Source organism: Carassius auratus, chromosome 11 (genome assembly GCF_003368295.1).
Source record: "Carassius auratus strain Wakin chromosome 11, ASM336829v1, whole genome shotgun sequence".
NCBI lineage: Eukaryota > Metazoa > Chordata > Actinopteri > Cypriniformes > Cyprinidae > Carassius > Carassius auratus.
This window is the reverse complement of record NC_039253.1, coordinates 482,432-496,264: the sequence shown is the minus strand read 5'-3', so window position 1 is coordinate 496,264 and position 13,833 is coordinate 482,432. Positions and strand designations below refer to the sequence as shown.

Genomic DNA, 13,833 nt, shown 5'->3' with positions numbered 1-13,833 from the left:
AACACGATCTTGCTGGATTAAATGCACACTTCAAGATCTTACAGCTGGATTCGACTAAGTTTGCAAAGATTGTGAAATTAAATGTTCATTAATCATTCAAAAGATTTGTTTAAATCATTTAAATGCATATTTGCTTAAAGCTGACAACAAACAAGAAAGTATTATAATGTTTGCCTTTCTATTACTAATAGGCCTAATATAAAAGCAGCCCTTATAATACTTTCTGTATACAATACATTAATTCCATTAATACATTAATATTGGCCATTGCCGATATTTGAAAAATTCCAAATATCGGCCGATGTATCGGTTGACCACTAGTCATGGCTCAAACCCTATTTAAAGTTTTGGATTCTAAGGTTATTGGCCTAATGTTAGAAAAGTGGAAAGAGCAGCAAAAAGAAAACGTTGGAGAGAAATTTGTGATAAAATAGGAGGGAAATAGAAATAATAGAAGTATAGGGAATGATCAGGAAGATGGGTGGGATCCAGAGGTGTAGTAATATTCCAGGAATAGTTAGCGAAGGGAGATTGTATATATATATATATTGCTGACGTTGAAAAAGCAGAAGTCTTAGCAAAATCATTTGTGGAAGTGCTTAGTAATGGAAATATTTCTAATGAAATGAGGAATTGCAGAGAGCACAATTTGAGGAAATATCCAAAAGGCAATACTGAAGGTATAATTAATATAACATTTTCAATAAAGGAACTTAAACCAGCATTAGTGAATGTAAGACATACATCACCTGGGAAGGATGAAATTAGTTGTGAAATGATTAAACATCTCTCAGACACTTCTTTAAATATTATATTAAGTCTATTTAACAAGACATGGAAAGAAGTAAACGTGTCATTATCATTCCAATAGCAAAAAATGGAAAAAAAAACTATCAAATCCTTTGAATTAAAGAACTATAGTCCTAACTTCGAATTTATGTAAGTGAATGGAAAGGAGGGTTATGAATCAATGTACTTATGTGCTGGAAAGTAAAGGATTGCTAAAAATATATCAAAGTGGCTTTAGGAAAGTTCACAGTACTATAGACTCAATGATTTGTCTTGAAAATTATATTAGGAAAGTACGAGTAAATAAGTAAGATAAGGTGGGAAAATCATATTCAAAACTTTATTCAACTGAAAAAGGAGTCCCACAAGGATCTAGCCCAATACTTTTTTAATATAATGATGAGTGATGTGTTTCCATAAATAAGTAACCTGAAATAAGTAGAGCAATTTATGCAGATGATGGAGCATTATGGAAGAGAGGAAGACATGTAAATCATGTAGAAAGAAAATTCCAGGAGGCTATAGATGAAGTATGAAAATGGGCTAACTGTTGGGGATTTAGATTTTAGTTTCTAAAACTCAAGTAATATGTTTTTCTAGAAAGAGACAAAACCCGAAAGTTATGTTAAAAATATATAACCAGATGTTAGTGCAGGTTTCTTTGGTTCGATATTTGGAACTATATGGGACGACTCTAAGTTAACATTTGGAATTCATTTTCAAAAAATAACTGACAAATGCAAGAAGGGCATTAATAGATTAAGATGTCTGGCTGGAGCAGAATGGGGAGCTAGTTGACAATCTCTTTGGAGATTAGACTGTGCTTTAAGATCAACAATAGACTATGGTGGTTTTGTATATTGCTCAGCATCAATGTATTTGAGGAAAAACAACTGACAATACAATCTCTACTTATATTTACTAAAGAATTTGTTGTGATGGATTCAGGACATCCCCAGTTGCATCTTTACAAGTATAAATATGGTAAATGCCATTAGAATTTAGAAGAATGCAATTAAAAATGGTGTATTGGATTTCAGTTAAAGGTCATGGCAAAATCCATCCAGTTAAAAAACATGTTGGGAGTATGAGTATTCAAACGTGGAAGGCTATGGCTGGACAGCAGATAAAGAGGCTAAGAGAATGGGAATAATGAAATTGATGTAAATCAAACTGTATACTGTTCCTACATGATTATATACATTACCAGTAGTTGACCTTCAGCTGAAAAACATAATTCTAGAAAAAACAAAAATATATGTGAAAGGAGTTGGCAGTGAGACATTATATAGACATGGAGTATAATTGTTGTTTACAAATATATATATACAGATGGCTTAAAAAGACCCAGCGTCAAATCGAATCACTCCAGCTGTTGTTGTTCCAGAGTTAAATTATACAATAAGTAAAAGCATCACTGATCATTTATCAGTTTATACAGCAGAGATGATTGCAATTATGTTAGCAGTTCAGTGGGTGGAGAACTTGAATCATAAAAATGTTGTAATATGCTCATGACTCATATTCGGTGTTAACAAGTGTAATGTATGGGAAATCTACATCAAGAGAAGATATACTACTAATAGAAATCCTTTTGGGTACAGGGCCTGGAACATGTTGAGGTGGAAGGAAACAAAAGAGCAGATATTTTAGCTAAGACCTTAAAAAATACAGAAATAGGACTTAGTATTCCTTTGAAGTTAAAGGAATAGTAAAAAGAGCCTTTTATGGCAAGAGAGGTGGGATAAGGAGGGAAAGGGAAGACACTTGTATAGAATTCAAAGAGAGTGGTTTGTGGAAATAGGAGGGAAGATGTGATTATTTAACATCTCCGTATAGGCCATATGGCTCTCAACCATTTCTTAAAAATTATTGGGAATCATGAGTTAGGTTTATGTAATAGCTGTAAAAACAACAACAAAAAAACAGAGACAGTAGAGCATGTTCAATTAGAATGCACCAGATATAAAAATTAAAAGTTAAAACTAGAAAATCAAATCAAGTCAATGGGTATAAGTGGTTTGTCAATTAAGAATTTATTAAGAAAGTCATCACAAGTTTTCAATATATTATTAGAATTTAAAGGTCACAGATTTAATTCAATTTTTAAAAAAAATCTGTTATTTTTTTTCATTTTTCTTTCTTATTATTACTTGTTTCACTTAATTGTATTACTTATATTGCTCCACACTCCATCTCAGAAGGTGGCGGAAATGCACTGTAAGTTAGTTTGCCAACCGCGATTAAGATGAAAGAAGAATACTTAGACTCCGCTCCCCCTCTTCACAGCAACATGGTACATCCCCAGCTTATCATCACCCGGCAATCAATCAACAACACGAGAGAAACAACCACAACACAGCAGCATCTTACCTACCAACATGGGCTCTCTATTGCGCCTGTTATCCGATGCAAGGCGCACTTTAGGAAATTAAATAGTTAAACTTTGTGTCAGCCCGAGGTGATATCGGAAGATGATTGAACCAGAATGTAATCGTCTAAACTTTTACCAAGTTGCACGGAGAGTCCTGACAAACAGTCGCACAGAGAACAGAGATGAACCGTTCTCCAGTCAAGAGGCGGATTTATGAATCGCAGGGGGGTTCGACTCTAGTTTTGGTTCTGTATCTCGGTGTTGCTTGCATAGTTGGCACTGTAATCGTCTGCGACTATGTCTGATCCGAGTTCCTGGAGTGCGTTCCCTGGATGCAGCAAATCTCATTTTGTCTCGGGCGCGATGCTCAAGCGATCCAAAAGGTAACATGCGATATCAGACGAGACGTGCACGATCAAAACTTTCTAATGTGTCATCTTTTGACACGTCACGTGGGTAATTCTTGGTCGATTTATGTAATCGCACTGTGGATTTTAAGTTAATGCTATAGTTGCGTCTCAAAACAGGGTGCTGTTTACCACTGTAAAAAATTACGCAGTATATTAGGTTGCATGGCTTTGTCTAAAGCTTTTTTTGAACTGTTGATGTTGGCATAGTGACATATCTCTATGCACTGATAGACATCTGTAGCTGCAGACCAGCTAGAGATGAAAGTGCAATGCATGACTCTGAAAGAGGTGATTGGTGAGCAGCAAGTGATAAATAACATGCACAACTTGAGTCTCTCAATGCAAATGACAGCTGTGTGAAGGACACCGCATATGATGGCCAGAGCCTGCAGATTTTGCAGAATTACTCATAGGATTATTCTTGAATCACAAAAGCCACGTTATTGTAACACTATCGAGAGCGTGCTGATCATTAAATCCTTTGTCACTTTCTGTGTTAACTTTGGTGTCGACCGTAAAGGCTGGGCTGGATTATGTTGAAAGGTTTTTAATAATCCCTCTCCTCTTGTTTGTGTGTTGCAGCTGTCGCAGCAGTAATAGAAAGAGCCTTGGTGTTGGAACACCGTCGCCCACCCGCCCTCTTTCACCTCTGTCCGCACACACAGGTAATACTCGCCGTCACATGACACCCACTCTAGGACAGCTGACATTGTGCTGGCCTGTGACTGTTGAGAGGTTGATGTACCTGCCGTAACATAACCCTGTCCAATCCTCACCTCCTCGTGCCAAACTGCTTCAAAGGGTTTACGTCATCACTCAAAAAAATGTGAAAAAGCCGAACCCGTATGCTGATATTATTTCTGCAGAACACAAAACGAGAAGAGTCTTTTGAAGAGTCTTCACACAGACGTTTGTCAGTAGCGATATCTGTTGACTACATAAAAAGCACAATGGAAGTCAATCATATACCTTTCCATATCCTGCTATAGGATTGTTTGAGGAAAAGACAGACACTTAAACCATTTTGCATTGGTAATCTTCCTCTACAGTGATTTAAGCATTTGAATAGTGACTTTAACTTGAGATATGAATCAGTAACAGAATAAAGAATCATGATTAAACTGTATGATTTGATCACAGATCTAATCATCAGAATAATTTATCATCAAATCAGCTGAATGAGTTGTTGAATCTTCTGAATGAGTTTCTTGAACTGTATCAATCTTCTGAACCATTTGCTTGTGATTCGGCTGTTGAAATCCAAGAGCTTTCTGACCCTGCATAGACCGCAACACAACTACCACATTTAAAGCCCAGAAAGGAAGTGAGGACATCATTAAAATGGGCCTTGAATGTGTGTGGTTGCTTTGCTGTCTATGGAGGATCAGAAAGCTCTTGAATTTCATCCAAAATATCTTAATTTGTGTTACGAAAACGAACAAAGGTCTAACAAGTTCGGAAAGACGTGAGGGTGAGTCATTTATTTTCATTTTGGGGTTAACTATCTCTTTAACTAAATTCATTAACTATAGCTCATCGACTTGTTTTTTACATTTTACATCTGTTTGTTATTTTGGTGCAAATAATGACTGTTTTCAAACAGGTTTCCCTGGAACAGAAAAACACCTAGCCATGTCTGGCTGCTCAAACAAAGTTGCTTGCACCACTTGGAAAGTCAGCCTACGAATGGCTTACTTCTAGTCGTCTCTGCTTGTTAAGTTTAGAGATTATATTTTAAAACATTGGAAAAATTACACACGTCAGTTTTAAACTCCAAAGACATTGAATTAGACGCATATTATTGTTCTGAAAGGAGATAAATGTCCTAAAGTGTGTGATTTGTGAAACATCTGAGGTCATCTGACATATATTAAATCCTCTAGCTTACGTAACACTGTGTGCTCTGTTGAAATTTCCTCTTGTTCCCCTTCCAGCTGCCAGCAGCCCTCTGGACAGCCCACGAAATGTGTCCACTGCTATTTGCTCTCTCAACTTTCCTTTCGCCCGCAGGTAAACAAACGCTCTTTATCATGTTTTTCTCGTTCATTAGACACATGACAGACCAGCATTCTGGATATTCTTCAGTATTTACCAAATTGTTAATTACCTAAGTGTCAGGATCGCCTAAGTGACAGGATGCACTGTTGACTCATTTATTCTTATGAATCTTTCTAAATAGAGCTCACTAAGCGTGTCGCCTATTTTCTCTCTCTTCATCCCTGTTTATTTCTTCTCAGCCACCTGGCTCGAGCTGACAGGTAGCCAATCTCTTTTTCACACAATGACGCAGCCGAACCTCAATCAACTTCACTATTTTTGGGACTCTGTGTACTCTTCATAAACTTTCTGTTATTTTGTGTATTTATTTTTTGCCTTGATGCTTTGCTTCACCATTTTTAAAAACAATTCCCATTGTTTTTGCCATAAATATAGGCTTTAACGCTGATATTGCAAAAAATAATAATAATAGTGTGCGAGATACCATTTCTGCCAGCCTCTGAATGCAAATTTAGCTTTCTTTTTATTTGAAAGTGCATGTCAGAAGCTTTTTAATTGAGGAACTCTCAAGGTGACTTAGTATTAGCGGTGGTAAAGATGCATATTGTGAGTGATGTTAGTATGGGATTATATTAGCAGGGGAAAAAATATATATTTCATATAGTCTATAAATAATAGTAAGTTTGTGATTGAATATCATTCTCTGTCCTGAATTACTCTTTCTTTTCTCTCGGCAGAGCGGAAGGGAGACGGTGGTCTCTGGCTTCACTTCCATCCTCAGGTTATGGGACCAACCCTCCCAGCTCAACCGTCTCTGTACGTGTCTCTCGTTTATCTACAATTAAATCTTGTATGTTCCATTGAATTAAAATTTGGTTTGGAATAACAAGAGGATGCATAAAAAAAATGACAGAATTGTCCATTAAATCATTTTAATAGTAAAAGAGCAAAGCAGGTGGAAATGTTCCTGATTTGGAAGGATGTTTTATGTTCGTTGTGGCCATGTGTTTGTGATGGATTTATGTGTTTATTGGTTGCTTTGCAGTCATCTTCCTCATCTCAAGAACGACTGCACCAGCTTCCATACCAACCCACACAGGACGAGCTTCATTTTCTGTTCAGACACTTCAGAAGTTCGGAGAGCATGACTGATGAAGATGGCCGGCCCTCCCCGTTTATACGACCCCGGTCACGTAGCCTTAGGTAAACAAAAACGCACATGCACCCATTAATCGCAACATAGGATGTCTTTGTTTCCATTTCATTAATATGGCTATTAGGGTTTAATAATTTCTTGATTTGATTTAGAGTTTATTATATATGCATTGACTGTCTCAGTGGTTCTCCCCTTAAAAAAGGAAATTACCTAATCAGAATACACCAACCAGTTAAGTGGGTAGGATCATTACATTTACAAACTAATCAAAACCAATGATTTTAATTACCCATATTTGCATACAGGTGGTTATAAATATAGATGACCACTCTTAAAATAAACACAGTAATGAACTACAACGGGATTAATCACTCTAGAAATAATGTAAAGACTTAATTAACCCAAGTTTACCCAAGGTTATAGCTGTAATGTGTATAGTCACTTTATTTTAAATGTAACATTAAAGGAAGATTTCTCTCATTATTTGCATTGTTCCAAACCCATATGACCTTTTTTGCGTAATGTAAATACTTTCATGTTCTTTTCTATGGATTTCCAATTAACAAGAACGTTTTTTTGTAAAAAACATTCGAAATTTAAGAAGATATTTAGAAATTTGAACATTCATCTTGTTTTTTTGTTTGTTTTTTGTCGATTAAAAAGTTGCACTGATTTGGTTCAACTTTTTTTACTCAATTTGAATTATGATTTGTCCATAATGCAAAGCTATTGTGTGACTTCTGAAAACTTGGAATACATATTTTTTAAAGGGAAAGTATACCCCCAAATTTAAATTGTATTATTTACTCACCCTCAAGTTGTTCCAAACCTGTATGAGTTTCTTTCTTCTGTTGAACAGAAAAGAAGATCTTTTAAAGAATGCTGGTAACAGTTGATCCCCATATACTTCCATATTCTACATTATGTAAAAAATAAAAAATAAAAAAATGGGAGTCAATGGTATCCAGAAGCTGCTTGGTTTTGTGTTTAACAGAAGAAAGAAATTCATGAAAATGTAGAAAAGCCTGAGGATGTGTGAATGATGACAGCATTTTATTTTTGGGGTGAAATGTCCCTTTTAAAGTGCACTTTTTTATATTTCTGTGGTGCTTTTGTACCCTTTTTTAAACAATTTTAACCCCCCATTCATTGTAACTGCATCAACCAGAAACAACCAGAAAGTCGTATGGGTTTGAAATGATGTGAGGATGAGTAAATCATGGCAGATTTGTCATTGTTGAGTGAACAATCTCTTTCCGTGCTGTTTGTTGCCAGACTTGTTGTCAGATGAGTGGACTCCTGACTAATAGAAATATCCAGGCTTTCCCCATTAAAACGAAACAAAAAGAGCTTTTTTGTTTTGCAAGAGAACCTCCCTTGAGTCTGAGTCCGAGAAGAGACCGTTTTCACTATGGTATAATTGAACACTGGGGTTTGAAATTTGCATCTGGCCAATTATTATGCAAGAGGTAGAGTCTAAAGTAGAAACTGAAATTTGATTAGGGTTTTTTTGTTTATGACACCCATTCTGAGCGAGTCTACAGACTGCAGTGCAACACCTCACCTTTACCCCACATCTCTGCAGGATTCAGAGGTTTAGATGTCCACCCACAATGCATCATGCTTCAAAGAGGGTGCTTGCACAAACAAACCTCTGCTCATTTGGTTTTTGAAAGTAGAGGATAGTGGGTATATTTGTCAGTAAAGTATTTAACCAACAATGAACATACTGGCAGTTTTCATTAGTGATGCAATGGCATATTTTCTTCCAAAACAGCCATTTTTTGGTTTTGAGTCAGAATAGTTTTGAAGTGGCAAAATCATTAAAAGGGACAGGGACGTTTAATTAGCATTTCTCTGATGACACATTTTTATGGAGCCAGTGTCTATTTTGTGACACAAATGCTTTGCGAATGCTAGTCCTGAATTAACAAAACCGATTTCTTGTTTTTAATCGATACTGATATGGATTCTTAAATCTCAAGAGCCATCTTTAATCTGTGCTGTTTTCTGTTGATGCATGAACATCACTACTAAAAACTTAATTTGTAGCATCTGTTATCACTATAAGGTTTGTGCTAATATTTAATATGAAATACCACAAATATTTATCAGAAAATAAAAAAGTGTCTTTGTTCAAGCAGCAACCATTCATATCTTTCTCTTTATTACCATTTTTAACAAGAAAAAAACATTAACGAACATTATAATGTATATTGCATTATATTACAGAAGATTCATTATATTTTTACAGAACCTGTTGTCTTAATTATTTAATGTATGCTTGAATTGTCATGAAAAAGTTTACAGCCATCGTTTAAATGTTCATGATTGAACAAAAAAATTGGAAAAACTCAATTGGGTTGGGATTTTGGCTGTTGGAAAAATTTGAAAACATTTGGGAGTTTTTTCAGTCCAGTGGATCATTATTTATCGTCTGTTGTTCTCCTTGTTTTAGCCCTGGACGAACTGGCAGCTCCTTTGATAATGAAATTATAATGATGAATCATGTCTATAAGGAACGCTTTCCAAAGGTATGTATCGCCAACAGGTTGTTTCCAGTTTCTACTCTACAAATCTGAGATGCCTAATGTTCTCTCTGCTGTGCAGGCCACCGCTCAGATGGAGGAGCATTTGCTGGAAGTCATCAGGCAGTTTTCCCCAGACAGCACCCTTCCGCTGGGAGATGGGGTCTTGGGATTTATCCAGCACCAGTTGGTGGAGTTGGCCAGGGACTGTCTGGATAAATCTCAGAAGGGCCTGATCACATCTCTGTACTTCATAGAGCTACAGGATAAACTGGAAAAAATGCTGCATGAGGTGAGGCGGGAATTTCTGAAAATCTCTTTCCAGTTCAGTGAATCCAGGCAATTGTTTGTATGTGAGACTTTGTTGATGTTGGAGAAGTGGCCTGGTGGGAAGCGCACAGGCTCTAACATGTGGCACCTGCATACCGGCGACCCATGTACATAAAAACTAAAAAAGAAATGTTACAGTGACACAGTGGCTACATTAAAAAATTGTGCAAGAATTCTGATGAAATGTAAAAAAAAAAAAAAAAAATGGTTTAGTAATCATGGTTAAATTTTAAGTAAAATAATTATCTCTGTTTAACCATTATCGGCTAGCAGACTAGCACTAGTCAGTCAGTTAAAGAATACTAAATGTATGCACTGAAAAAAATTGGTTTGGGTTTTAAGGTCCTTGCGCAACGATATTTTCATCTGAATTTTTTTTTCCGTCTACATCAAACCTTAAAACATTATCACACACAGAAACATTGTATACTGAGTCCGATGCATATTAATTAATACGTTGCAAAAAAAATCATAAAATGATACAAAATGGAGTCTTCTAGCAGGGAGGATGATTTTGTTGTCGTCTTTCTACTTAAAAAGAGTAAAAGAAAGAGGAGTATTGGGTCCATCCAATCCTGAGATATAGAGAAGGACTTCCACCTTCTATTAAGGAGCTGTGGGATTATTACGGGTGATTCAGACTTTACTTCAGGATGTCAGTGGCTCAGTTTTGATGCTTGCGAAAATGGAGCCACAAATTAAAAAGACCACCAATTTTTTCGTGTGCAATGACAGTGCTTTGTGCTGCGAGACAAAGTGTATCAATTTGTCAGACGCCATTCTAGATTTTCGAATTTTCAAATTATTTGCTGTAATATGCTTGCTGTAGATTAAAAAAAATATATAATAAATCAAACCCGATCCAATTTTTTTTTTTTTTTTTATGTATTTTAGTGTGTAAACGTGATTAACATAATGTGATGTCATATTATTTTTTAACATGCAAAAATTTCAAGCTATGTGTGCAATAACATTTACTTCGAAAAACGTTTAACCTAGAAATTGCCGGTAAATGTCGCAAATAATCAAAGAAATGGCAAGTAACAAATTGAATGAAGACTCAAGTAAAACATACTCCAGACTCCAATCTTTGTTTCATTTACGACTTCGTAAAAACATTTTTTATGTCTGTGCACCATTTTAAATCTAGCTTGACTTTGGCTGAGTCCTTGTCGTATGCATGAACAACCATTTTCTGCTGCTTTAGCCAATGTCAGCTTGGTGATGCTGTCCTTTTCTGATTATGCCAAAGCCAACAGGTGGTCTGAGATGGTGGTTGTGGTTAAGCAGGAATGCAGGCTTCTCAAAAGAAACTGTGACCATTTCCCCTAACAAGTGTGAAATCCACCTCATCCCCCAAGGTGTTTTTACTCTATAAATACTTTCAGATTTGTTTTACACCCAGCAAAAAAAAAGAGCATCCTCGAGCTGCGTGCTTGTACATTTGCATACACGTGAGCATTTGCGTGCGTGTGTAATTGCACATCGTTTGTGTATGAATGTGTGTGTACCCTGCAGCAGAGGGTTTGATTAGAAATCTAGATCTCCCCGTTCAAGCTCCACGCTCATCTTTGCAACTACAGGGTGTTAGTTTCCATAGCAACCCTTACGCCCACCCTGTATGTAATGTTCAGACAACCCCAGGCAAGACTGAGCGCGCTGTCAGATCTCTGCTGTGCGGTGGATGTCGTGCTCATAGATGAGGCTATTAAAGTGTTTCCCACTTCCCTTAGTCAGCGGTGCCCTGATGCTGCAGTTTAACAGCTCTAACTGTTCGATCAAGCTGTTGTGATTGATGGTCAAATCCTGTAGTTTTGTGTTGGTTTGTGGTTACATCAGTCCGCTCTGTGCTGTTACTGTCAATCTCTGCTCCTTTCTGGGATTGCATAGTCTTTGCTGCTTTATCTTCACTGGCATTATGCTTAAAACTATTGGTGGCTTATATTTTGCTGATTTATACAGCGCAAGATGAGTTTAATGTTACACATAGGGCTGGGTGATATGGCCCAAAATATATACTTTAAAATATTATAACAGTATTTTTAGCATATCATACAATATTGCAATTTTATTTATTTTTTTACCATTAATAGGGAAGGAAATGCTTTACACGTTTGTTAGACCTTGAGATTGAACACTATTAAACTCCTAGCCATGAAATCAATTTTATTTTCCTAAATTCTGCATTTCCATTTTATTTTTTTTCTGTGTTTAATGATTTAATAGAAATGCATTATCAAAATTTTTTATTTTAATAATCTATTTTAATAATATTTCATAATGTAATAAAAAATTCATTTTTAACAAAATTCAAATTTAATCTTAAAATTTCAAAGTTAATTTGGTGGTTTGTAGTGAAGGTCTTTGAGTATCAGTGTTTGATGTTTTTTTAACTTTTTTGAGAAAGAAAAAAAAACTGAAGTTGCGTCGGTGTATAAGTCACATACAATATTAAACGTTCAACATTATTAAACATTAAAATGTTTACAAAAATTATACATTTAAATTTAATGGAACAGACGGAAATGAAAAGTAAAAGTATAAAACAAACAAATTACAGTGCAATTCCTTGTAAACTACTTATTTTATAAATGTCAAGGTTAAACTAATTTATGTAAAGCAAAAGTTAAACTACTGGTGTAGAGATCGACCGATATGGGTTTTTCTATAGCCGATGCCGATGTTTAGAGGTCAGGGTCAGCCGATGGCCGATATGTGCTGCCGATTTTTAGGGCCGATATCTTGGAGTTTTCCCCTTGATTTGCATGCTAAAATGTCACACTAATAATAAGTGGATGCACAACACATTTTTTCTAAACCTATCATAATTTATTGAGCACTGACTTGAACCATCTCTTTATTCATCTTAATTTAGTGCACTGCACTGTATTAAAATAAAAAAAATGTATCCAAAGTTAACCAAACAAATTAATAAACTGACCAAGTATTAAATATATAAAACAGGTAATATATATATTTAACAGGAAAAATATAAAAAAATAAATATATAAAAAATAAATAACAGTAGTGCTGCAAAGACACTAGCAACCAGCAACATTTGTGTTTGGTATAAATGACAGAACATCTAAAGTGCATTCTAATTTCGAACTTACATCGCAGTCTGTTCATTATTAAAATAAAGTACAGTTAACCAAACATTTAAAAAGTTACACTGGTCAGTTTAAATACACCGTATACCGCTCCACTCTGCTGTTATGCCAAGGACGTTTTTGCTCATGTGAAGAGGATGATTTTTTCCGTCTAGTTTACATTAAAATAAATATTATAGTTTAACATTCAAATACATTGCGAATATGGAAACATTTCGATATGTGCAGAACGAGACGTGAGCAATAACCTCCAAATAAATCTAGTCTACTCAACGCTTGTCCTCGTATGGACTTAGTGCACATGGCATAATATCTTCTTTTTAACATAATAATAAGGACTTCTCATCTCCCAGTCTGCTGTGATGAAGTGAGCAGTTATCGTCACAGAGCTCTCCGTCCCCCTGGACGTCCACCCCTCTATTGTGAGCGCAACAGAGGATGCTCGGGATAGTTTATCCACAACTTTTTTTTTCTCCTGTTCATAAAGATCTGGCACAATCTTTTCACTCTAACCTCTTTCCTTCATCATTATATCTGACAGGGAAGCCAAAATGCGTGGGGCGTTCAAGCTCCTCCACTCGGCATTATCACTGAGTGTGGACTGAACATGCGCAACTTATTATTATTTTTTTTTCATAAATCAATCCGCGGGTCACGCGTATGCCGAACTGAAGATATTGATCGGAATGGATCACGGATCAATGATGATCCGTTGCACCACTACTATAGTGTCATTTGAAAACATTGCAGTTGCGTTTCAAAATACAACAACGAGCACCACGAAACCATTTAAAGAGGCACATTCAGCGGTCTCCTTTACAGGAAACATTCAGCAAAGTAAAATGATCTCAAACGTATGGCGCGCTCTCTTCATTTTATCAAACGATCATAATCACATTTATTCATTTTACAGTCCTGCTACTAGCATTTTATTCATACTAAAACCCCCTTTAATTCAGGTGAGAAAGCTTTTTTTCCAAGTGGCTTTTGCACATAATAATAATACCGCTGCAGACGCATTTTGCAGCATTAAGATTATTACTTGATCGTTAATTTAAACGACAATCGATCATGGAAATTATCAAATATTGACATCCCTAAATACAAATGAGTTGGATGGAAAACTGGTTATTGTCTG

The 13,833-nt window shown here is 35.9% G+C and overlaps 1 protein-coding gene across 5 annotated transcripts in view; it reads left to right on the top strand.

The window, feature by feature from the left end:
• LOC113110640 (microtubule-associated serine/threonine-protein kinase 3-like) overlaps positions 1–13,833 on the top strand; it is a 41,991-nt gene that overhangs the window by 4,571 nt on the left and 23,587 nt on the right. For 2 of the 5 annotated variants that reach the window (XM_026274758.1, XM_026274757.1), the window contains exons 3-9: positions 4,156–4,238; positions 5,508–5,583; positions 5,811–5,831; positions 6,309–6,387; positions 6,617–6,774; positions 9,186–9,261; positions 9,338–9,547. In XM_026274758.1, coding sequence (XP_026130543.1) covers positions 4,156–4,238; positions 5,508–5,583; positions 5,811–5,831; positions 6,309–6,387; positions 6,617–6,774; positions 9,186–9,261; positions 9,338–9,547 — 703 coding nt within the window. Of the gene's footprint in view, positions 1–3,057; positions 3,547–4,155; positions 4,239–5,507; positions 5,584–5,810; positions 5,832–6,308; positions 6,388–6,616; positions 6,775–9,185; positions 9,262–9,337; positions 9,548–13,833 lie in introns of those variants that run through there. The other 3 variants (XM_026274760.1, XM_026274759.1, XM_026274761.1) reach the window with 2 other exon arrangements.